At 39.7% G+C, this 25,581-nt stretch overlaps 4 protein-coding genes across 5 annotated transcripts; 1 reads left to right on the top strand and 3 right to left on the bottom strand.

Moving 5' to 3' along the window:
- Positions 1-16,203: 16,203 nt before the first annotated feature.
- On the bottom strand, positions 16,204-18,712 carry LOC108070928 (solute carrier family 2, facilitated glucose transporter member 1). Of its 2 annotated transcripts, none has more exons than XM_017161579.3 (6): positions 18,558-18,712; positions 18,388-18,498; positions 17,576-18,331; positions 17,301-17,513; positions 17,145-17,247; positions 16,204-17,063 (listed from the first exon to the last, which is right to left on the bottom strand). In XM_017161579.3, the coding sequence occupies exons 1-6, from the start codon at positions 18,642-18,644 to the stop codon at positions 16,783-16,785; spliced, it is 1,551 nt and encodes a 516-aa protein (XP_017017068.1). In that variant the 5' UTR covers positions 18,645-18,712; the 3' UTR covers positions 16,204-16,782. The 2 variants fall into 2 exon arrangements, with proteins under 2 accessions (XP_017017068.1, XP_017017069.1); XM_017161580.3 differs by having other exon boundaries at positions 18,409-18,498.
- A 1,995-nt stretch (positions 18,713-20,707) lies between these two features.
- Positions 20,708-22,201, bottom strand: l(2)09851 (WD repeat-containing protein 1 l(2)09851). Its single transcript, XM_017161583.3, has one exon. The coding sequence runs from the start codon at positions 22,125-22,127 to the stop codon at positions 20,766-20,768; it is 1,362 nt and encodes a 453-aa protein (XP_017017072.1). The 5' UTR covers positions 22,128-22,201; the 3' UTR covers positions 20,708-20,765.
- Positions 22,202-22,300: 99 nt separating this feature from the next.
- LOC108070933 (uncharacterized) lies at positions 22,301-22,755 on the top strand. Its single transcript, XM_017161585.3, has 2 exons — positions 22,301-22,461; positions 22,527-22,755. The coding sequence occupies exons 1-2, from the start codon at positions 22,400-22,402 to the stop codon at positions 22,621-22,623; spliced, it is 159 nt and encodes a 52-aa protein (XP_017017074.1). The 5' UTR covers positions 22,301-22,399; the 3' UTR covers positions 22,624-22,755.
- Positions 22,643-25,269, bottom strand: LOC108070930 (mitochondrial intermediate peptidase). The gene is made up of 3 exons (XM_017161582.3): positions 24,905-25,269; positions 24,308-24,837; positions 22,643-24,200 (listed from the first exon to the last, which is right to left on the bottom strand). Exons 1-3 carry the CDS (start codon positions 25,052-25,054, stop codon positions 22,766-22,768), a joined length of 2,115 nt encoding a protein of 704 aa, XP_017017071.1. The 5' UTR covers positions 25,055-25,269; the 3' UTR covers positions 22,643-22,765.
- Between the last annotated feature and the right edge of the window lie 312 nt (positions 25,270-25,581).

Below are 25,581 nucleotides of genomic sequence, written 5' to 3'. Positions count from 1 at the left end.
GCGCAATAGCGAAACATAAACAGCAACATCAAATGGGGAATGAGGCAGCAGCACGGGGAGGCCAGGGGCTGAGTTCGCAGAACTTCCGTGGCCGTCGCAGTCACCACGCCCCATTATGTGATTGGTCCTTGCGGCAACGAGCACAGAATAAGGATAAGAATTTGCGTGTGAAAAAATGATCGAAATGTGAGTCCTGGCGTGCGACAAATTTAGCAGGGATGGAAATGGGTATATAGGAGTATTGGCTCTGTGTCTAGAAAAGAGACTGTGGGTCACATCGCGGCCTGGATGCCACTCGCTTTACGGGGAGCGAACCAAATTAAAAGGCCGACACCGAAACCAGATGGTAGAAAAAAACCCAAGGCTGCGCTTCGGGTTTAAAAAGTAATTAATGCAAAAAGCGTAGGTCCTCCGCGCTTCTGTTAAAAGGGGCCCCGTCCCCTTCTTACATACTGGCAGCGTCATCTCCTCGACAGCAATTTCAATTGTGAAAAAAACAAGCTACCTCTGAACCCGCACCCTCCCAATCAAGGGAGCACATCGTTTAACGAAATGTATTTTTTGTTAGAAGTCTACCTGTCAATTCTATGAAATCGGAGACAGAATTTTGACTCAGGGGTATTACGTTGAGCATCGTTTTCGAATTCTATTCATAACCTTGGCCTAAACTTATTTAAATAAGTTTAAGTTAAACATAAAAAAAAAACAAAAAAAATCTCAAAATATTACCAGAAACTATAAAAAATAATCAGGGTATTTCATTGACTAAATTATCGGCCAAGTGTCGCGATAGTCTGCCGATATTTACAGCAGTTTGTTTCAGTTAAACAAGAAAGGAAGCTAACATCGGCACGCCGAAGTTTGTATACCCTTGCAGATTAGTTTCGATGTTTATATTATAGATTTAAATGCTGAAAAGACTCACAAAACAGTGTTTCATTACATTTTACCTATACTTATTATGTTTACAGTTTGACAGTTTTACATTCCCAGCTTTACATATTTTATACATTTACCGATCGCTTCTATGGCAGTTTTACATTCCCAGCTTTACATTTTCTCTACATCTACAGCTGCCATAGGAACGATCAGGAAATTAATAGGAAAAAAAATTATAGCTTCGTTGTTTTTCAACGTAGGTAAACACCTACTCTGAGATATATGCTTTTTTTATTATTCTAGAATTATGGTATAAATTTTATAAAAATCGGACGACTATATCATATAGCTGCCATAGAAACGATCGGTAGATGTAGAGAAAATGTAAAGCTGGGAATGTAAAACTGTAACTGTCAAACTGTAAACATAATAAGTATAGGTAAAATGTAATGAAGCTCTGTTTTGTGAGTGTTTTCAGCATTTAAATCTATAATATAAATCGAAACCAATCTGCAAGGGTATACAAACTTCGGCGTGCCGAAGTTAGCTTCCTTTCTTGTTTTCCTATTAATTTCCCGATCGTTCCTATGGCAGCTATATCATATAGTCGTCCGATTTTCATAAAATTTTTACCAAAATTCAGAAATAATATATAATGGCCATATCTATAAAATGGTGCAATATATATGAAAAACAGCAAAGTTATAATTTTTTTCGAAAAATATATAGAACATTTGTATGGCAGCTATATGATATAGTCGTCCGATCCTGCCCGTTCCGACATATACATATAGCAGTGGGAGCATATAGAAGACTATATGCAAAGTTTCATTTAGATAGCTTTAAAACTGAGGGACTAGTTTGCGTAGAAACAGACAGACAGACAGACAGACAGACAGACAGACAGACAGACAGACAGACAGACAGACAGACAGACAGACAGACAGACAGACGGACAGACGGACATGGCTAGATCGACTCGGCTGTTTATGCTGAATATATATACTTTATAGGGTCGGAAACGTCTCCTTCACTGCGTTGCAAACTTCTGACTGAAATTATAATACCCTGCAAGGGTATAAAAATCAAAACGCAAAGCGCAAATAAGTATAATACCTTGCTAGTGTACAATAAATATTTTCAAAACAATTAATGCACATTTAAATTCCCAATTTCATTTGACACTTTTAAAATATAGTTGTCGGATTTTCATAAAATCAATATTAAAATTTTAGTATCGTAACAATACCATACTCGAAGAATGTGAAAATATCATATGTTGATTATTGTCGAAGTTAGACTTTTTTCTTGTAATTCCTGATTGTTCCTATGGCAGCATAAGATATTGTCGTCCGATTTTCATAAAATTAAATATAACATTTTGAAATAATACAAAATGGCCATATCTCAAAGAAGATAAATATTCGTTGAAAAACAAAGAAGTTTTAATTTTTGTTCTAAAAATTTTTAGATAGTTCCTATGGCAGCTCAAGTATATAGTCATCCGATTTTCATAAAATTAAATCCGAAATTAGAAAATAATACAAGATGACCATATCTCAAAAAAGATAAAAATTCGTTGAAAAGCATCGATGTTAAAATTTTTGTCCTATTAATTTCCTGATCGTTTCTATGGCAGCTATAAGATATAGTCGTCTGATTTTTATAAAATTTTTACCAAAATTCTGGAATAATATAAAATAGCTATTTCCCAATAATGATGCAAAAATTTTGAAAAATAGTCAAGTTATAATCTTTTTTCTAAAAATTTATCGAACATTTGTTTTGATATGATTATGATATAGTCGTCTGATTTCATACAATTTTTACCAAAACTCTGAAATAATATGAAATGGCCATATCTCAAAAATGATGCAAAAATTTTCAAAAAACAGCCAAATTATAATTTTTTTCTAAAAATTTATCGAATATTTGTATGGCAGCTATATGATATAGTCGTCCGATCCGGCCCGTTCCGACATATATAGCAGTGAGAGTATATAGAAGACTATATGCAAAGTTTCATTCAGATAACTTTAAAACTGAGGGACTAGTTTGCGTAGAAACGGACAGACGGACGGACGGACAGACGAACAGACGGACATGGCTAGATCGACTCGGCTGTTGATGCTGATCAAGAATATATATACTTTATAGGGTCGGAAACGTCTCCTTCACTGCGTTGCAAACTTCTGACTGAAATTATAATACCCTGCAAGGGTATAATAAACTATAGGTGGCTGTCGCAACCAGACTATAGACTATAAAAGACAAATTTAACATTTACAAATTGGCATTACACCCAAAAACAATGCGATATTTTTCGAATTAGAAAATAATTTACAATGTAAATGTAAATCGCCAATAAATTGTAGGGTTGAACAGGCGAGTAGTTAACCTGGATTGGCTGCGTGTCGGGGGAATTGTACAATTAACATTAAATGCAAGGCACGCTAGCTGGGGCGGTGGGTATCAGGACACTCGGAGAAAATAAGCACTTACAAATCCGTTTCGCATTGACCTTACAACTTACAGGCTTCACTTTCACCCCACCATAGTTGGCCTTGCCTTTTGAAGGTGAAAAGTAGTATTCGTTTTAATTCAAGAAAGACTTCGATCATGTTTGGGTCAAGCCGGGAACTCCTCTTTTTCTCGAGTGTTGGAGAGTAATCAATGAATAAAACGCGAGGAAATACGGAAAACAATCTCATCGGCATACAAATTCGTTGCGTTTTACACAGGTGTCAACGTGGCATGATAACTAAACGAAATGAAATTACGACAAATTGCGAGCTGCCTGGGCCTCGAGCACGCACACACCTACAGTGGGGCCTCTAAAGGTGCGCTCCGTGCTCCGTTGACACTTAATTGCAAACGTGACTTGCACTGCAGCACCCAGACTTCGGCGAAATTTATCGCCGAAGATGAAATCAAATTTATATTTCCGTCCAAATGTCAACTCTCTGATTTAAATTAATTAGAATAGTAGAGTAGCGTTTTTGTAATACATTTTGCGAATAAGTGCGCATGCCTGTGACCTTGAGTCATTAGTCCATCGGTCCCGTCCGACGCATTTGTATCCGTATCCGGTAAGTGCTCTACATACCTACATACATACATACAGACATAGATGCCTCGGACCCTGTGCGCTGAGACGCGTGTGTGTGCGAGTAATTAACACTTAAAATTTGCAAGAGAATTAGGCCTGCCTGCGTCCACCTCGCTCTGTCCCTAGCTGTCTGTAGCCCCATCCCCATCCCCACCCCCCTCTGTGCTCGTCTGAGTGGCTAATGGCGCCTCACTTGCAAAAGTCTGTGGAAAATCCCGCCCAACATGGAGTTGGCCAAACGTTTGAAACGTTTGTGGTTCAACGAACTTTCCAAATCGATATATGTACGTACTACTTGTGTGTTGTGTGTATGTGTGTGCAATTTAAAATGGCCGCGGTGCGCGCAGTCGATTTGTTGATGGAAAAGTGAAATGGAAATGCAGGAAAATACATATTTAGCAAAGGCAAAGGCCAAATCCATGCAAATTTAAAATAAAATTCAAGTAAGCTCGATGCATGCCAAAGGTTATGAATAAAAGATTCGCAAACTACCAAAATAAATAAAAACTAAGCCGCGTAGAAACACAAAGGAATTGCAAATTCAGACTGCATCTGCAGCAATATGTGCCCAACTTAAACGCAATCGCACAGCCAATATGGGCTGCGACTTGTGCTCCAAGGGGCAATGGGGGAATGGGAACTCGAGCTGGTATCTGTATCCGAATCCGTGTCCGCATCTGTGCCTGTGGGCTGTGTGGTGGGGCAAACAATGGTTGGATGTTGATGCCAAAGCTGCCTCCAATGCTGCTGATGCTTACGCTTTTGCCGACAGAGGCTGGGCCGTCGGCGGCACCAACAGCCAATGCTTGGCCAACTCTTGCGATCCATGACGATGCCACCAACCCCCATCACCTGCAATCCCGCACACACACACACATACACACACACGCAGCTGAGCGCACAGGCGCATTGCAAAAGAAATGGCGGCTTATGACCTGCGACGTGGCTTCCTTTTTTGCTGCTGCCGAGGACAAGTATCTCTATCGCGGCAAACACATAACTCATGACGTTCGGGAGATGAGCAGGGCCAGCTGCTGTCAAACGCACCAAAAGCAGAGTTGCTGCCGTCAGCTATGAAAAAACACATAAATAAATAAAAACAATACTCAACTTTGAAATGGACGTGGACGCGGACATGACACCAATTCTCTGCCGCGTACCTGGACGTCTCCCAGCGGCAGTCGGTCGGAAGTCGATAGCTTCGGTGCCTTCCCTGGACACGGGCAGTCGCCCCAGCTCGGTTGTGTCCCCATCCTGCCGGCTCTGGTACAAACTTCTAAAATGTGCGGACATGTGTCCAGTCTAGGTATACGACGCCGCCCTGCTGTTGCCAGTTAAACGCACAGATTGCGGTATGTGTATTGCATGGGCGAGGAGTGCCCGAGGGGGCCGAGTGAAAAATGAGAGGCTTTGGCCCGATCCCAAAGGTTATACAGTCGGTTGCAATACTCTTACAATGCTGAAGCACATTTAGTCTGCATACAGATAAAAAAAACGGAATATTGTTGCCAAATTTAAGCTGAAATGGGCATGATTTAGGGCCAATGGCGGATTTTCTTAATATAAGTACGAACACAGTTTATTTTTTCAATTCCAAAAATTTTAACTAGAGCTACTTTAAATTGGAAATACTAAGAACTATTCTTACATTAAGATTCTGTTTTTCCTAAACTTAATTCTGAAAGATTTTTTATGTGTAATTATAGAAGGTATAAACTGTTATTAAATTGGTAAACAAATCTTATCAAAAGCAACTTACATTTCTTGAATCCCGGCCAAGATTTGAACTGAATACATACAATTTCAATGAAAGAGCAAAAAAGAAATATGTACTCTCTCTCTCTCTGAGCTAAAAATTTAAGAATTTTCCAGCTTGAATCAAGAATGTTTGGTATTATTTTTTCCCGAAACGGGATTAAATCGACCATTAAACCCCGAATCGTACCGCATTAATAAAATAAAGCCAAATAAGTTTGATTATTTTAAGAGACTTTTATATTTTATGTGATTAGAATTTAAATATATACTTGATATGTTTTGAACTTAAAATTGATCTCTTATGTTGGGACTATTTTTTCACCAGGCCCATTTTTATACCCTTGCAGGGTATTATAATTTCAGTCAGAAGTTTGCAACGCAGTAAAGGAGACCTTTCCGACCCTATAAAGTATACATATTCTTGATCAGCATCAACAGCCGAGTCGATCTAGCTACGTCCGTCTGTCCGTCCGTCCGTCTGTCCGTTTCTACGTAAACTAGTCCCTCAGTTTAAAAGCTATCTGAATGAAACTTTGCATATAGTCTTCTATATACTCTCACTGCTATATATGTCGGAACGGGCCGGATCGAACGACTATATCATATAGCTGCCATACAAATGTATGATAAATTTTTAGAAAAAAAATTATAACTTGGCTGTTTTTCAATATTTTTGCAACTTTTTTGAGATATACTTATATTATTCCAGATTTTTGGTAAAAATTTTATGAAAATCGGACAACTATATCTTATAGCTGCCATAGGATCGATCAGGAAATTAATAGGAAAAAAAATGTAACTTCGTTGTTTTTCAACGTATTTTCATATACTTTGGATACTGTAAACATAATAAGTATAGGTAAAATGTAATGAAACTCTGTTTTGTGTGTGTTTTCAACATTTAAATTCATAATATAAATATCAAAACCAATCTGCAAGGGTATAAAAACTTCGGTGTGCCAAAGTTAGCTTCCTTGTTATTTTTTTTTTTAACTTTTTATATTTATTTTTATTTATTGCAGAATGCTTTTTTATTCATACTTATATGACTTGCATACTCTACTGCAATGTTTCCCTACCCTTCCGGTTGCATTTACGCACTCACCACAACACTTATCATCACTTAAATAAAAGATATCAGGTTTCTAAGGTCAACCAATTCAATCGGAAATTTCTGCGGATCTAGCGGCACTATTATAATGAAACTAAATATGAAATTGTGTGCACTGATACCTCTTAAAATTTGTTATCAGTCTTTTCAAAAATTACTTACAGTGTTTATTAAATTCAATTGTTAGTAAATTCGCACGGGACATCGAACATCAAAGTTTTACCGTTATTAGCGATACCATACTTCCTATTGCGTTAATGTTATTATCAAAACAAAACATTTTCTTTTTATACCCTTGCTGGGTATTATAATTTAGGTCAGAAGTTTGCAAAGCAGTGAATGAGACATTTCAGACCCTATAGAGTATAAATATTCTTGATCAGCATCATCGTACGAATCGATCTAGACATGTCAGTCTGTTTGTTTCTACGCAAGCTAGTGCCTCAGCTTTGAAGCTTTCAGAATGAAACTTTGCAGATAGTCTTCTCACTACACTCACTACTATATATGTCAGAACGGGCCTGATCAGAAGACATTATCATATAGCAACCATAAAAACAATCGACAAATTTTAAGAAAAAAAAATTACTTCCCTGTTTTTCAACAAATTCCAATCTTCTTCGAGATATGGTCATTTTGTATTATTTCAGCATTTTGATTTTAATGTTATAAAAAAAAAGCTTCCATAGGAACGATCGGTAGATGTAGGGAAGAAATTAAAGCTGTGATGTAACTGTGAATCTGGTAAATGTAATGAAAGTTTTTTATACTTTGTTCAGCATATATCTTATAATTTGGCAAAGTTCTTCAGACTCGAGGTCTAGTCGGCTTTGAAAATTCAAAATATTGTTATTTTATCTTCTGTTTGTTTATTTGACCAAAAAGGAATCGATTCTTAGTGATCCAATTGCAAACTGCAAGGGTATACGAACTTCGGCGAGCCAAAGTTAGCTTCCTTTGTTGTTTATAAATGTTTTCATAAAATAATATAAAATCGAGTTTGCGCTACATTGCGTTCGAATATATCGATATCTGTTTTAGAATAGATTCAGTCAAATTTGATCAATTGGAACACTTCCTAATGTAACCATATTACAAACAAAAATTTCGGACTAATTTGAATATTTTGGTCGCCGTGGAACATTTCTGTAAAGAGCCAGTAGAGGAGACCTAACATGTTTAATGCTTTTGTATTTTAGCTTGAAATATGCGCTGAACAACACCTCAAATATCAGAATTGTTCACAATTACAGATTTATAGTTATCATTTTGTAAAGTTGTGAAAGTTTATGTTACTCTTAATTTAAGAATAAAACTTTTAAAACAAAAAGGTTAATATTTGTTAAGGGACATTTTATTATTGAAAACCTCTTCGTTCCCAAAAAGTTTCTAGATTTGTTCAGTTGGTTCAAAAGTAGTTTCAATTGTTGGTAAATCATGAATTGTACAATGCTTTTTCAAAACATACTATTAATACAAGTTTAAAAAAAACCCCTAAACTTTCCCCCCTTTCCATTTATTTCATTTAGAAACGTAAAATTTATTTTCGCGAATGTGTATATATGTATATATAATATACATACATACATATATGTACATACATATTTTATCGAGCTGTTTGGAGCTAAAGGTTGTGTTCCTGGTCCAAGTTTCACAGGAATTGGAATTGAAACATTGAACAAATTCGGCAAATTCAATTTAATACGTAGACGACAATACCCCTGAGTAACGACAACAACAGTAAAAACCTTTATAAGCCGCCATAGAAATCCAGAAATGTTGCCCATTGCCGATGTCTGCTACTCGATTTGTATGGCATTCGAAATGTTAACTGACATCCAGGCAGCTTCTCCAGCAGCAGCCGTAACTACAACAATGGCGTTGACTTGCGCCATCCACATACACATCAAAGCAGCAACATGAATCCTACGCAAAGGCAGCCCATATCCCAACCCAGGCGAAATACCAGCACTTGGGGCACGGAGATGCGCGGGACTGTGCAGAGGAGGCTCCTCTCTCGGTCTTGGAGGCAACGTACCAATTGGATGCCGTAAACGTAGCAGTGCCCACAGAAGAGATATTAAATGTATTGATAAGCCAGCAGGAGCCATGGGCTGACATAGCCACAAGCGGTGGCATTGGCAGTGGTATTTGAGGCCGGCGCGGGCTGCAATTCCACTGAAAAACAGAAACCAGCAAAACATCAGGCCATGTGGTAGCCGCTCTGACGTTTGGTGGCCATTATGTTCAGGCTCCTTGGGGATCCAACGCAGTAAGCAACGCAGCTACACATGCAACGACTGCGGCGGCCCGTCGATGGAGGATTGACGATGGTCGCTGTTCAGGTAGATAAATTCGTAGCACAACCGAACGGTCCACGGTTCCTCGGATCTGGAGCTGGAGCGGGAGCGGGAGCTTAAGTTGGTGGGATAAACGAAGGGTCCAGAGTGGACTGGTCCATTGTCCACCGTCCGCACTGTTCGTCAGCGAAGCTTCGACATGTTGCAGTACCGACTATTCAATTCAGCTGCTCTCTGGCCAACGTTGCTGTGCATTTTATATTGTTTTTTTTCTGCTTATCCAGCGTTTTCAACGCCTTGCGATCAGTGCTGGTCCGTCCTTGGTACACGAAGTAGAGCCGCAGCACAGCACACAGCAGCATAATTCATGTTTCACGCCTCCTTCAAAGGGCAGACAAATCCAAAATGGCAGTTGCGGCTAAAGCTCTGCAATTTTAAACTCACTGGACGTACGGCATAATCAACGGTTGCCTTACGTAATTGATTTTGGCCGAAACTTCAGCAAATTACCGGACTCATGCCGAAATGGATAGCTTTATTTGAATAAGCGGCATATCGATAGTTTGTAGTGTGATAGAACCCGATGCCTGCAATACTGCCCGCTGCAACCACCGATTTTCGAAACAGTTGTGAATTGTGTTTATATTTGTTGTTTGCTCATTACTTCAAAAGCTCAGTTCCGCTGGCCTCACTTATATTTGCACAGTTCTCGAGCGAAAGGAAGTTCTTTGGTGTCCTGTGGGGTGCAACACTTTCACACTGCAAGAACGGGGTCATAGCGGAGTTCAACACATATGGTTGCACCTGCAGCCGCAGCGGCCTTACGATTCTCACATTTCGGGGACATCGAATATATAGCATCGCGGCCGGGGCTCATAAATAAAAGCTTAGCACAAAAAATTCAGATTCAGCCTCCGACAGCACCGCTCCAAGACGAATTGGAATCGCTGTTTGATTGGAATTTCGACCCAATTAGGACATTTTTCAATAAGCAACAACGCATATTGGCTGCTGCTGCTGTGTCTTTTTCTTTTGAAAAATGCAAAACTTTTGTCGGCGAAGCATACATACATAGATACATATACTACCTTAGCTGATTATAAAAACTATATTGTTATGTCTTCGATGAGAAAATTAATTGAGGATGACAGCAATCCACGATATTAAACCAGGTTTGGTTTCTAGACCTTATATTTGGAGCGAAACAAAGCAGCAATCTGCAGGTTATTTTTCAAAGCTAGTCCTCTAAGATCAGCGCACCACTTTTCTTGCCCAAACTCCAATCCAAATGTTTTGAAAATTGAGGGAGAATCAACGTGACGTACCAGAAATCTTCATATTCATGAAGGCTATATACATGTATGTATGTATATTACTCGAATCCGGCCTCAGAAAATCTCGTCTACTTCTGGTTTTTAAGATGGTACAACCTAAATTTGCAAAAAAAAAATCAGTTTAGGAGGTGCTGTAATTTCAATACTGTTCTCATTTTTTTCAAAACGAATGTCTTGCATTGCAAACTTATTAAATTACCCAGCAAGGGTATAATAATCTTGTGTATAGGGAGAGGAGTCCATTAAAAGGAATAGAGTACTGGACGAATCATATATTCATACATCCCTAATGAAATACTTACATATGTGTAAAAACACCGTACAACGCTTACGAAATTTTTCTCTGGATCTATGTAAATTACTATAAATTTACCTATATTTATTCAAGTTATGAATTTGCTAACAAACGCAAATTTTAAGTAATTTGTAATTTTCTAATTCGATATTATTGATAAATGTTTTTAATACATTTTTATATTAAGTATATAAATTAGAATAAAGGTATTTTTTCTTTGCCTGCCACGTTTCATACCCTTCCATTGTATTATGGGGTTTTTGACCTGTTTTTGTGGGATTAATTAATAACTCGGTCAGATTTGGAGATATCAACATGAAACTTTACCTATCGTCATTATATGTCCTTAGGCACATATAGTAGAATGAGAATCGTTCGGATCAGGAAACTATATCCTATAGCTCCCATAGAAACGATCGGGTAATACTTTAGATAAATTAATGAAATTTAAGAAGCTGAAATTTATTGCTCTTTTAATACGATATAGCAACTTTCGGACAACGCTTTCCCAAGGAACTAAAATACCAGAATTCAGTGTTTTCCCATATAAACAGCAACCAAATTCGCGTTGGAGACAGACAAATTTCACAAATAGTGCGCTAAAGTGCACAATAACAGTTTTTTGCACAGAATTGACAACGCTTTAATATACACTTGGACCCACTGAAAACTAATGCAAACATATATTTCAAAACTCTTCCCAAAGTTAAAATTTGTTCCTCAAAATGCAGCTTAAGGTGCATTTATAAAATGACAAAATGTCAATATAAACACGCACAATTTAAACAATTAATACATTTAACATGTAGTTAAAACCTGTGAATTATTTTTTTCCTTTACAAATGGAGTCATACACGAATAGTTTAATTTCAAAGATCACTGCGTAAAAATTGCAAACTTAACGGACGTGCTTTCGGATGCAACAGTTGATTTTACAGCTCTGCTGCTAACATATGCTGTTAAGCATTAACATTTTGAGTATAAAGCCTAGTACTCTGACGAGAAAAAACCGCTGTATAAATTTAGACAGCGGCCAAACTCCATATAAAAAAAACGGTGTCGAAAATAAAGCCTAGTACTCTGACGAGAAAAAACCGCTGTATAAATTTAGACAGCGGCCAAACTCCATATAAAAAAACGGTGTCGAAAAAAAAAGAAGAAGAACTTTTAGACACGTCGTTTTTTTCGGTACTCTGACGACGAAAATGAAGCCTGCGAAAATTGAATGGCGTTGCCAGATCAAGATAGTAAACAGCTGATATCGCGCTGTCTAAATAATTCATTTGATTTATTTAGACACCCCTAATGGAGGGAAAGTTGAAGGAAAAAAGTAGCATTGATAGGGGCTGTCAAGGGGAAGCCCATAATATGGAATTTAACCCACAAAGGACATTTTAATGCCATATTTATTAATATTTTTAATATTTTTTTTGAATATTTGTTTACAAACTGCTGTCCAGTGTGACCCAAGGAAATCCTTAAACGCCATAAAAAGTACATTTTCGCGGCGTTTCAGGCTTTTCCTTAATTTTTTTTGGTCACACTAGCTCGGTAGCGAATTAAACAGCGATTCCGCTGTCTAATTTAGACATAGTGCATTGTATTATATTTTTAGTCAGAAGTTTGCAACGCTGCACAGCAACGCCTTCTCTCATTTTTCGTTTCAAAAATCATAACTGTTAAACTAAATAAGATAATCGTAAAATTTATGTATGCATTCCACACGCCGACAAATTCTCCTTTTTATAGGATACAAATAAAAGTTTATTAAGTTTTAGATTTATTTTTGTTGATTTAAAATAAAAACTTTTTTAACACTGAAAGAGCATTTTTTTTTTTTTTATATATATATATATATATTTTTTTTTTTAATTTTGAATTTTTTTATACCCTTGAAGGGTATTATAATTTCAGTCAGAAGTTTGCAACGCAGTAAAGGAGACGTTTCCGACCCTATAAAGTATATATATTATTGATCAGCATCAACAGCCGAGTCGATCTAGCCATGCCCGTCTGTCCGTCTGTCCGTTTCTACGCAAACTAGTCCCTCAGTTTAAATTTTATGAAAATCGGACGACTATATGATATAGCTGCCATAGGAACAGTCGGGAAATTAATAGGAAAAAAATTATAGCTTCGTTGTTTTTCAACGTATTTTTATCTACTCTGAGATATAAGCTTTTTTTAATATTCTAGAATTTTGGTATAAATTTCATAAAAATCGGGCAACTATATCATATAGCTGCCATAGAAGCGATCGGTAAATGTATAAAATATGTAAAGCTGGGAATGTAAAACTGTAACTGTCAAACTGTAAACATAATAACTATAGGTAAAATGTAATGAAACTCTGTTTTGTGAGTGTTTTTGGCATTTAAATTTATAATATAAACATCAAAACCAATCTGCAAGGGTATACAAACTTCGGCATGCCGAAGTTAGCTTCCTTTCTTGTTATAAATTGTGGTCATTTTGACCACTTATTACTAAAAATAAACCTATATTTGGGGAATTTCTAATAGACTATGATTTTCCGATCTATAATCATTTGATTATATCTTTATCTATATCTTTTCGTGACTTCACATGCCGCAGAAATTGAATAAACGCGTCAGATGATGCAGCATTTTAAAATGGTCCTCATTTGCAGTTGCAGTTGCTGTACTTTTTGGTATATTCTGGTATATTTGACCCTGAGTTGTTTTGGGTTTTTGCTTCGTATTTCCGCCGACGCAGCTCGACACAGCCTTTGAAAGTTGATTTTGGTCCAGGAAAGATCAACGCAACTTAAAAGCGTAGTGCAGTCGGTGGCTTTCATCGGCTTCAGCTTTTATAGACTTCTTTAGGTAGAAACGGGTGAACAAAATGGACACCTTGCAGGTAGCGATTTACCTGTCCAAGCCCACGCCAAACTGCCGTTTTTTTTTAGTTTTGTTAACAGTTTATAAATGCATCTATCATTTAAGAGGGGACATCTGAGTAACTGGCAAAAAAGCCGATTTTCTAGAATTTATTTTTGGCCAAATGAAAAAGCCAATCGAAAAATTTTATAATGTTATATGTGAAATACAAAATACATTTTTTTTGGATAAAGCCTAGTACTCTGACGAGAAAAACCCGCTGTCTAAATTAGACAGCGGAATCGCTGTTTATTTCGCTACCGAGCTAGTGTGACCAAAAAAAATTAAGGAAAATCCTGAAATTCCATTAAAAAAGTACTTTTTATGGCGTTTAAGAATTTTCCTTGGTCACACTGAACAGCTGTTTGTAAACAAATATTCAAAAAAATATTAAAAATATTAATAAATATGGCATTAAAATGTCCTTTGTGGGTTAAATTCCATATTATGGGCTTCCCCTTGACAGCCCCTATCAATGCCAACTTTTTCCTTCAACTTTCCCTCCATGAGGGGTGTCTAAATAAATCAAATGAATTATTTAGACAGCGCGATATCAGCTGTTTACCATCTTGATCTGGCAACGCCATTCAATTTTCGCAGGCTTCATTTTCGTCGTCAGAGTACCGAAAAAAACGACGTGTCTAAAAGTTCTTCTTCTTTTTTTTCGACACCGTTTTTTTTTATATGGAGTTTGGCCGCTGTCTAAATTTATACAGCGGATTTTTCTCGTCAGAGTACTAGGCTTTAAAAAAAAAAGTTACTCAGATGTCCCCCCTTAAGCGTTGTATATACATATTTATAATTTATATTCTATTAGATATTTAAAATGTTAAATATATTTTTTTATACGATTTAAAAATAATGCTTTTTGAAATTTTATCAAAACCAAAGTATTACATTATAAATAAATATCTTTATATATTTTATAAATCTTCTGGTAGTTCTGTAAAATTTTTAATAATTCAATTACAAACTGAAAGGGTATAAAAACTTCGGCGAGCTGAATAATAGCTTCTTTTTTTATATTCGCTGCTAATAGTATTATGACACTGCCGCACACATTAGTGATTTCTTTACCGATATTACAGCTGAACTTTTAATGCATTAGCAGTAAAAATCGATGGAGTAAATAAATTGTATTGTATTTGTGGAAGACCAATTTGTATGAGCATATAGGAAAACAGCTTAAAAACTATCTCAGTTCAAAACTACTTGTCGAGACTCGACTAACTAAATGGCTGAGGCGAAGCTACTTTCAAAAAACGGCGATAATAAACGTTTTGTGTAAACCGGAATGCTACTTTTACTTTAATTTTCTGCGTCTATACTTCAAACAAAATAGTACATTTTTGCATCGCGGAAAATGCTGGTTCGGGTCTCGACTAATGCGCTCGGAAGATACATACGGGAACTACTTTATTTTTATTTTATTTTTAGAATTTATCTTTATACAGTGGTTTGATTTTGAATTAATTAACTGAATAATCGTTTTAGAGATAGAGCCTTCCCTGAATTTTTATTATTCGCATCCTTATATTGCTGAATACCCGAGAACAATTTCTGTGGCGAATTAATTTTCAGCTTCTGTCTATCTTCTGTCCCCAAGCCCTGACATAAACTCACTGCTATGTATATTAACGAATCGCTTGAAATGCATCCGTACTAAAACTGATTACGTGCAACAAATCGAATGCACTGTAAGAAGCAAGCTGCTATGAAATCGTTTAGAACAGCATGATTATAAAAGAAAAACCTAAGGTTGCAACAGATTTATTTGGCACTAAATTAGAATGAATAAATATAAGGACGAATTTGAGTTAATTTCTCACTCTCTTTTCTCAAAAAGCATATTATATATTGCCCAGGCTATCGATGGTTTTAATACATTACTAAAATATCTTTTTATATTGAATTATCAACTGTGTTTAAAAGTTAATAGACATTAAGCTGTAGGCAACGTCGGACTGTAGCGCCTCTAAAACAAATACCTTTGTAAAAATCAGACAAGTCTTGATCCCAAAATATGTAGTTTTAAGCTACACCTATCCAACATCAAAATTTCCAAGATTTCGAATCTGCAACCCAAATAATGTAGAAGATATTAACATACAAAAACAAATTGGTGAAAGGGTCTACTTTCAGCTAATATTACACAAAAAACATATATGCAATGGTCATGATTGTTACTTTAAATTATAGATACATTCCTAGATACCTGCAAGTTATCCTTTTTTTAATTTTTTCTGACTAAAGTCAATAAAAGCTAAAGCCGATCAAAAGCGTGGATCTTTCCTGAACCAGACTTAACTTTCATCGGCTGCGTCGAGCTGCGTCTGCGGACATAAACTCAAACAAAATAAACTCAGGTTATAAAATAATAGAATATACAAAAATGTATAAAAACTGCAACTGGAGGACCTGTTCAACATGATGGCAAATTATAGGACCTGGGAAAAATTCCGAGTTATTTCAACGACAACAAAAAGGAAGACTTTAAAGTTTAAACGTATGACAGCGATTGACTTTTTATTTTAGACTGGTATTTTATTATTATTTTTTGAACATTGAAGATACATCCATGTTTTACTTTAAATAATGCTCTAATGAATACTAATTTTAATCGAAAGTATATTAGCCAGTTCATTAGGGGTCAAAAGTCAAAAAGGTCGCGTAATGAGAACTTATTGTTGCTGGTTTCTTAAAACAGAAAAGAAATGGTAAAACAAGGAAAAATAATATTTGCGATGCAAAATTAATTTAAATTAATAATAATTACAAAATATGTAAGCATTATAGGGTAAAAGCAAAGCTAGCTTAGTTGAACCAACTGATTTTTAAAATTTCTAGCATTCAAATCCTTTCCCTTATGCAATAATTTTGTGCCATAAATAAATATGAAGTTGCATCCGAACGGACAGATTAACATTTGATTTTAAAGTCTTCTTGTCCGCTTCTCATCGTCACTACGTGGACAGTGATATTCTCAATGTCGTGTCTTAAAGCTTTAGTAGAATGACAAACGACCTAGATGGATATATTTAATCAACCGCTGATATTACAATTCCAGATAAGGCATGATAATATATTGGACTCATTTTAGGATTGCCTCACAATCTGGTTGCTACTCAACACCTTTGACTTAAAACCGGCAGCGACGAGCGGAGCCACCTCGCACGGGTTACGACCCCGTGTTTCCGGCAAATATTGTATTGTTAGCCCGAAGAGCAGCCAACAGACAAGCGAAAACGGAAGAAAGACTAAGCCACCCCAAGCCTTTTGCAGAGTGGGGAATGCCATTCCGATGATAAAGTTACACATCCAGTAGACGACGCTTCCTATAGACATCGCGATGGGTCGGGGGGCGAGCTCAAATAGTTCTGGTCAAGTTTGAAATAAATGAAGAAGGAACGCCTTCATGTAATATTATTAAATATTATCTACTACATAATGATACGGACCTGCTCCGATGAAAAAAGGCATTGGTCCAAGACCGAACTGAAAGAAGAATATGTACAAGAATATACATCCAATGCACCCCATGGCAAACCAGCTGAAGCTCTCCTGAAAGGTCAACGCATTATACTCAGCACTTAGGACCGTACACTTATACTCACAATAAAGTACAGCATCATGGCGAGTAAAAATAGAAAAACGGCGCAAAAAAAGGTGGAAAACAACATCAAGGGCCGCCTATTGACCCGTTCTAGTAACACTGGGCCCAACATCGAGGTAGCTAAGTTGAGGGACCCTGCTCCTAAGTTCGCCCATTCGGCTGCCTGTGGTGACAGACCCGCCTTGCGGAAAATGGAGACAGAGTAGTAGAATATCTGCAGGGATAAACGGAGTTCAAATATTATGCTTGGAAACTTGGGAGTTTTATCTTACTTACTGCATTTATGCCCGACAGCTGCTGACCGCCCAAAAAGGCGCACACGATGATAAGGGGTAGTCGCAATTGCGGATTCCCCAGCACCTCCACGAATCCGCTAGCTGCCACCTTGGAGGCTGCCTCCAGTTCCATTTCGTCCAGCTCTGCCTGAAGCGCTGCACTGTCAATCGAATAACCCCTAAGCTGTTGAAGTGCGTGGCGGGCCTCCTCTTTGCGCCCCTTTACAATGTACAACCACTTGGGGCTTTCGTGATACCATCTGAGTGGAGCATAACAAGCTATCACGAGGAGACCGTAGAAGGACAAGCCAATGTGCCACAGCTCGGGACCGCCAAGCAATGACCGAAGACTGCAAATCTGTGCCACCACCACACCAAGCGTCAGACCCATCGGACAGAGTGGTGCCAGGGTGCTCCTCTGAGAAAGCGCTGCGATCTCACTGTGCCACATTGGCATGAAGGCGGTGAGGAGACCGCCGGCCAGTCCCACCAGCAGTCGACCCAACAGCAGCAGCTCCACAGAACCCAGCCGACACGTATAAAAGCAAATGGCTCCCAATGCTAGAAGAATCCCACAGATTTGGAAGCAGCCTCGACGCCCAAACCTGTTGGCCATGGTGGCGCCCGTCATTGAACCAATTGCCCCACCCACAAGAAAGATTGAGACGGCAGCCGACCACAGCAGCTCCAAGCTGGACTCACCTAAGTAGAGATCGTAGCGGGAAATAAGGGTCTCGTTACACCAGGACCGCATGATCTGAATGTACATATATGGAAATTAATTTTTTCTTCGGAGATTTCAACTGGACACACCTCGGCGGGACTATTCATTACCCCCGTGCAGTATCCAACAGGAACGGCGGCACCAAGGGAGGATCCAATCGCAGCCCACTTTAAAGACCAGCTCCATTGCGGCTGCTCCTCCTGAAAGTTGTGAGAAGTTGACGGGTCGCACAGTTCTCTTAAACAACCCAGCCCGTTACCTCTTCGTTTTTGTGCGCCATTAGCGGTGCCTCTACAAAACTCAATGACCGTTTCTGAAGCACTTCACCGTCTTTTGACTTTTCCATGTTGATGGATCTTGCCTTTTGGAGGTATTTGTAAGCAAAACACTGCTGAGGAATAGATCAGTGCCGCCAAATGGCGGATTATATTTCATACGTCTCCCCGACAGCTTCATTTCTACTGTGGGATTAAGCGACGCGTTTATCAAACTCTAAGATAAGAGATGTCAAAGTCATCTGAATGCGCTAAGGGCATGGCGTCCAGGGTCGGTTCAATGTAATGGGGTTAGAACTAACCATATACGTATAAAATGTATAACGTAAGGCATTTATTAGAAAATTATAGTCCCGGCCGAATATGCCTAGATCTTGATCGAGAAATATGTCAATGTCTGGCACATTTCAAGGTTTCTGGAAACGGGATCTTTATAAAACTTAGATTAAACTAAGATACGTCCTATAGTTTTGAATATTTCCGCCCTACAAAGTACTTTTAAAAAAGTCCCGCTATAGTTATTTAAAAAACCATCCAACAGAGCCGGACAAAATTTCACATGAAGTCGGGACCCTGTTTATGTTAGTTTTGTATACCCTTGCAGTTTGCTACTTTAAATATATATGCTGAACAAATACTGTGGCTGCTATATGGTATACTCGATATACTATTGAGAGTAGTCATTCAAATAGGTTCGAACTAGACAAGTTTGCGTAGAAACGGGGATATACGGACATACTGACAGACGTACAGATATAGATGGCTAGATCGTATAGCTGCCATTGGAACGGTCGGGAAATTAATAGGAAAAAAATTATAACTTTCAACGTATTTTCATTTACTCTGCGATATGAGCTTATTTTATTATTTCAAAATTTTGGTATACATTTTATGAAAATCGGACAACTATATCATATAGCTGCCATAGAAGCGATCGATAGATGTAGAGAAAATGTAAAGCTGTAAAACTGTAACTGTCAAACTGTAAACATAATAAGTATAGGTAAAATGTAATGAAACTCTGTTTTGTGTGTGTTTTCAGCATTTAAATTTATAATATAAAAATCAAAACCAATCTGCAAGGGTATTCAAACTTCGGCGTGCCGAAGTTAGCTTCCTTTCTTGTTTCCAAGTTGAACTACAAACAATTTAATGTTAAGTAAGTTAACTGATATTGTTTCCAATAAGACCCCATTATAGAGAGTTAAAGAGCACTATTAAGGAAATATATTTAATTAAAGTTCTTGCTCGAAATTAACTGATATTAAAAAAGTAGATTATTTGTTTGGTTTTGGTTAAAAAAATAAAATATCTACATTTAATTTTTATACCCTTGCAGGGTATTATAATTTCAGTCAGAATTTTGCAACGCAGCATCAACAGCCGAGTCGATATAGCCATGTCCGTCTGTCTGTCTGTCCGTCTGTCCGTCTGTCCGTCTGTCTGTTTCTACGCAAACTAGTCCCTCAGTTTTAAAGCTATCTGAATGAAACTTTACATATAGTCTTCTATATACTCTCACTGCTATATATGTCGGAACGGGCCGGATCGGACGACTATATCATATAGCTGCCATACAAATGTTCGATAAATTTTTAGAAAAAAAATTATAACTTTGCTGTTTTTTAACATTTAACCATTTTTTAGATATGGCCATTTTATATTATTTCTGAATTTTGGTAAAAATTTTATGAAAATCGGACGACTATATCTTATAGCTGTCATAGAAACGATCGGGAAATTAATCGAAAAAAAATTATAACTTCGTTGTTTTTCAACGTATTTTCATCTACTCTGAGATATAAGCTTATTTTATTATTCTAGAATTTTGGTATAAATTTCATGAAAATCGGACAACGATATCATATAGCGGCCATAGGAGCGATCGGTAGATGTAGAGAAAATGTAAAGGTGTGAATGTAAAACTGTAACTGTCAAACTGTAAACATAATAAGTATAGGTGAAATGTAATGAAATAATATCTGCAAGGGTATACAAACTTCGGCGTGCCGAAGTTAGCTTCCTTTCTTGTTTTGTATACTTCACATAGTTGATGTGCGTTTTTCTTTCTTTTTTTCAGCCTAAAAGGAATTATTGGACATATCTATAACTTGACTAAAAGAATTCAAACAAATACATATTTCATATCCATATTTATCTTGACAAATTAAAGCTTTTATTTTAACATGGCCTTAAACACTGATAGTACGGAAAATGTTAAAGCCACTGTTGGCTGTCGAGAGCAGCACCCCTGGCAGCTGAGCATGCCAGTGCAGTTCCTTGATTTCCTTTTGGCCCTGGTGGATAAAGAGCAGCTGCGGTGGCAACTGGCTGAGTTCGTCCTCGTTTTGGGCCTGTACTTGCGCCTGGTCGGGATCATTTTCGACGGCAAGATCCCACAATGCAATTTGATCATCATCACCGCCCGAGGCCAACACTGTAGCCTCGCTTGGACACCACTCCACGGTGGTAATATGATCAGTATGGTGCTTAAAGGTGGCAATGGGCTTCTGACTATGAAACTGGCGCAAGTCCCAGACATGGAGAAATCCATCGTCGCCGCCGCTGGCGATGAACGGTTCAGAACGGTTCCAGGAGATCACGTTAATGTCGCTCTCGTGGGCGTCGGTACAAGTAAGCATGCAGGCCTTTTGTGGTGCAGCACGACAGTCCCAGATGCGGATGGTCTTGTCCACCGAACACGAAGCGAGAACACTGCGCTCATTAGGACTCCACTGCAGGTCCTCGACGGACTGTGTATGCCCCGCCAATGGCCGCTGATCCACCTTCCATGTGCCGTCCTCCAGGGGACTCCACACATGTATGTCCCGTCGACAGTCGCCAGTGGCCAGAACGCCCTCTGCACAAGGACTCCAGTCTACGGCAAAGCCTTCCTGCTGATGTCCGCTAAAGGAGTAGACTGGATGGGTCTCGGATTGCTCATACTTCTTCAGCAGCTGAGCATCTTCCACGGCCTGCAGAGGCTGGGTCAGGTTCCAAATGTTAACTCGACCAAGTTCACTCCAAGACGCGGCGAATACCGTGTTGCCCAGACGACGGGCGCGCACTCGGTTGACACAGCCCTGGTGCTTGATAAGAGCGCAAGTCATCTGTGGCTTCTTCAGCTCCTCGCGGTCCGCAACGTCATCCTGATCATCCTCCAGTTCCTCGTCGTCGTCCTCATCACCGTTATCCTGCGTCTTGTGCATGTTTCCCATCTTCATCACGATCAGGTTGTTGACATGGGTGCGGGCTGCTTGCGTACCAGCCACAATGTAGGCAGTCATTGGGAACGACTGCCGGGACTGACCCAGTTCGTCAGGAATAATGTCGAAACTTAGGCAGGGTGCACCCGTAGATGCCTGGTGCAGCATAATGTATGCACTCTCATCGCAGACCAGCTCCTCATCGTCGGCCAAACTTTTGCCGGGCAGGTACACTTCCTTGGGCTGCTTGGATTCGGAGTCTCCATCGCTGTCACTGTCGGACATGTCGCTCTCTGCGTCTTCGGGCTCCACAATCTCCATGCTACATTCTGGGTTCTCACCGTCCATTGTCTATGATTTTTTATATTTTGTCGGTGCACGTGCTGAAACTGAAAACAATTAAAAAACAGTGTGGCCAGTCGAAAGTCTGGCAACGTTGATCGCTCGCTCACTGACGATCTGGTACTTTTGGTCGCTCGTATCGAAAAGTCTGGCAACGCTAGTCGCTTGACAAAAAACGAGTTGGCAGAGCCCTTCGCTTAATTGACAATTCCAAGCGCCTCGTGCAACAAAAAAAAAACAAAAATAGAGTTGGAATTAGTATCACACATCAATCCAAAATGGTAAAGTCTTCTAATCCCTTAAACATCTTGCGCAGTATCTACAACAATGAATTCCAATGGTGAGTTTGGGGAACATCCCCCGGCAGGACTTTATATAATCCGCACCGGTTCGTTTTCTCCATAGGATGCTTGTTAAGAGCTATGGCCTCTTCTTCCTGGGAGTTCGATTGGCCAAAGAGTTCGTAGGCGTGGAACTGATGCCAGCGCTGGGACCAGCCTAGTCATTTAAACCAAATTGAGTTCGTTTCGTACAAATAAAAATGTTAAAGTAATTTAAGTATAATGAACGAAGAATGAACATACACACATAGTATGTATGTATGTGCATAAATACAAATTAAATGTTGTGTAGAGCGGATGGAGTTAGATTCTGCTGACCATCAGATCCTTGATCTTGGACTCGTCAGTATCGATCTCAGTTATAAGGCTGTCAGCCAGCACGCTTGGAGTCATTTCTCGCTGCAAGAAGTTGGCCACCAGCTTTCGACTGGGCACGGCTCCTCCGTGGGCTAGTATCTCAGCCCGGTACTTTTCGCCAGACTGACGGTTAAACGGGTTTGATTCAAAGTACGTCTGCCATATCCAGGAGGCGATCGTCTTCGATACGAGGTACGCGTAATATTTGGCTCCATATCCGACTAGGTGAGAGAAGCGCAGTTGCCAGGCAGTGTTCTCCACGTAAGGCAGACCATAGTATTGGCTCTGCACTGATTTTAACGTCTCTGTGGTGCTCACGCCCTGTTGAGCCGCCGCTCCGTGGTACTCCTGGTCCAAAGCGGAGTAAAATACCTGCAGCTGCGTTTCGCTGGCGGCGAACAGGTGCTTTGAGGCGCACAGCCTCTTCAGCATGTCTTCGGAAATGGGCTCATGCGTCTGGAAATGACGAGCGAAAGTGCGCAAAACTCTGGGGTCGCCAGCGAAGTATTCCATGAGCACACTTGGAACCTCGGCAAAGTCCGTGGAGCAGCGCGTTCCGGTAACATGCTGATGCTCGGTGCGCGCCAACATTGAATGCATAGCATGACCCATCTCGTGGAACAGGTTGTCCACTCTGGCTGGCGAAAGCAGCGTGGGCCCACTCCAGCGAGGCTGCGCCAGTCCTAGCATAACCACTACTATGGGCATCTGGTAGGATCCATCGGGCAGCCGTTTGCCGCCTTGGATAGTGAAATGGCAGTCTTGGTTGGGCTTGCCAGCGCGCTCGAAGAAATCGCAGTATATATAGCCGAGCAGTCCTTCGCTTTCGTGTATCACAGACAGCTTGTAGATATCGCTGTGCCAGGACTCCCCTGGTTCCATATCTGTGTTTTCAAGACGGACACCGTATAGCGCATTCAAAAGATTGTCCAGCCCCTCCATGCAGCCACCCAGTGAGAAGTAAGGCAGAAACTCATTGGCCTGTTCTTCAAGCGATTGTCGCCTCAGCTGGGTGGTGAAGTATGGGGTGTCCCAGATCTCTGCCAGAGCGCTCTGTTGCCCGCCCTCTCGGCGTTTCATCTGGGTCATAATGGCAAAGTCGGCTTGGGCCCGAGAACGCAGTTTCTCGGAGAGTTCGTCAATAAACTTTCGGACCACCTCTGGTGTCTCCATGGTACTGCCATTGAGGGCCCGATGGGCGTAGGTCTCGAATCCACAGCTGCGAGCCAGCTCATGACGGCAAAGCAGAAGATCCCGCAAAAGCTCCTCCTGACTCTCGGATGGCTGCAAGTACAGCCGGTAGGCAGCTTCCCGCATCTGCTCGTTTTCCGCGTTAGTGCACAGTCCCGTGATGATCACGTTGTCGCCCGATGTGGGAAAACTAAAAAGAGTTGTGTAATTAGCTTCTATTTTAGAAAACACTATCTTAGGAATATATGTGATATTCACATTACATTCTTCCCCTGTATGAAAGATGCAAGAACTTACTAGTTGCGGATGGCCTCCGGCACCTGTGTCCTGGGAATAACGCTGGGCTGCGCTGCTCCGTTCATAAATTTCTGACCTAGCTGAAGGATGTAGTCGTTGAGGCGCACAACCCTCAGGCGCTCATTCTCAGGCAGGTGGATGCCGCACTGCTCGAAGTCGAACAAGAAGAGGCTAGCTACGTGGCGGTCCACCTCACTGGAGGGCAGCTTGTCTCCATACTTGACCACATGGTTGAGGGCCTGATAGAGGGAGCGATGTGTGTTCAGACTCTCCACTACACCGCAGATGCTAATACAGGCCTGCTCCGCCGCCTGAGAATACTTGCCCTTCGGGTGAGCTATCCGCACAAACTCGGCCAGGTCCGCCACCTTACACAGCGAGTCTGACAGTTCGTCAAAGATATCGACCATCTTGCGACTGCGCTGGTCGGAGGTGGCTTCTAGGATGAGCTCCTGTGTCCGCGTCTCCACGTTGTCTCTCATCAGGTAAAAGCCCTCACAGCTTCGTAGTTCCGGCATGCCGAATAATCCCTGAAACGAAAACGGGCTACCATCTTCTGTTCTTCACCGGGGGTTTCTTTACGATTGCGGCACTCACGACATCGTCTCGTGTGAAGTTGATCCGCCGGCTAGGCGGCGCATTGAAAGCTGTCGCCAAAGGCGTCCATGCGGAGGCGCATCGGTGGCCCCACAATTGTTGCCTGCCCAAAAGGAATGCACTTGTTGCGCTCCGGCTTAGTAATATCATATCAAGCAATTCGTTGTTATTTTTGAGCGGATTACGGATGAAATCAGCTGATGGCGACCTAATACCAGAGTTGCCACCCGACGAACTTGAGTCTAATTTAAAAATCTGGCATCCTTATCGTCTATTCATCTAGGGGATTCCATATGCGACGGGATTTCTTAAATTATCCAGGGTATTCGCTTGACGACTGAATTACTGAAAATAGCTGCCCCATAAAAACTGTTTTTTAAAAAAACGTATAAATTAAATTTTTTGACTGCAAAATGAAAGGTCCAATAGTTTAAAATAATTTGGGATTTAATAATTTAATACAAAAGTCGTAATACATTGTCGGTATTTATAAAATATTTTCAATCATTCAGCGACTCCGAAGTCCCTGAAAATATTGACACTATTTCAGCGTTCGGTGCATATCTTTAAAATATATTGTTTACATATAACCGTAGCCAAAACAGTAAAACATCTCTAAAACCTTTGTTTTCAATATAATCATATTAAAAAGTGTTCCAAATGATCAACATTAATAG

Source organism: Drosophila kikkawai, chromosome 2L (genome assembly GCF_030179895.1).
Source record: "Drosophila kikkawai strain 14028-0561.14 chromosome 2L, DkikHiC1v2, whole genome shotgun sequence".
Taxonomy (NCBI): domain Eukaryota; kingdom Metazoa; phylum Arthropoda; class Insecta; order Diptera; family Drosophilidae; genus Drosophila; species Drosophila kikkawai.
The sequence above is the reverse complement of the archived record's forward strand: the minus strand, read 5'-3'. Positions and strand labels throughout refer to the sequence as shown.

Coding starts and splice junctions, on each gene's coding strand:
- LOC108070928 (XM_017161579.3), bottom strand. CDS start 18,644: ATGGAAAAGTCAAAAGACGGTGAAGTGCTTCAGAAACGGTCATTGAGT. Junction 18,332..18,387: donor TAATGAATAGTCCCGCCGAG/GTGTGTCCAGTT, acceptor ATGTACATTCAG/ATCATGCGGTCCTGGTGTAA. Junction 17,514..17,575: donor AGCTGTCGGGCATAAATGCA/GTAAGTAAGATA, acceptor TTATCCCTGCAG/ATATTCTACTACTCTGTCTC.
- LOC108070933 (XM_017161585.3), top strand. CDS start 22,400: ATGGTAAAGTCTTCTAATCCCTTAAACATCTTGCGCAGTATCTACAAC. Junction 22,462..22,526: donor TACAACAATGAATTCCAATG/GTGAGTTTGGGG, acceptor TTTTCTCCATAG/GATGCTTGTTAAGAGCTATG.
- LOC108070930 (XM_017161582.3), bottom strand. CDS start 25,054: ATGATATTACTAAGCCGGAGCGCAACAAGTGCATTCCTTTTGGGCAGG. Junction 24,838..24,904: donor ACTTCACACGAGACGATGTC/GTGAGTGCCGCA, acceptor TTTTCGTTTCAG/GGATTATTCGGCATGCCGGA. Junction 24,201..24,307: donor CCGGAGGCCATCCGCAACTA/GTAAGTTCTTGC, acceptor AACTCTTTTTAG/TTTTCCCACATCGGGCGACA.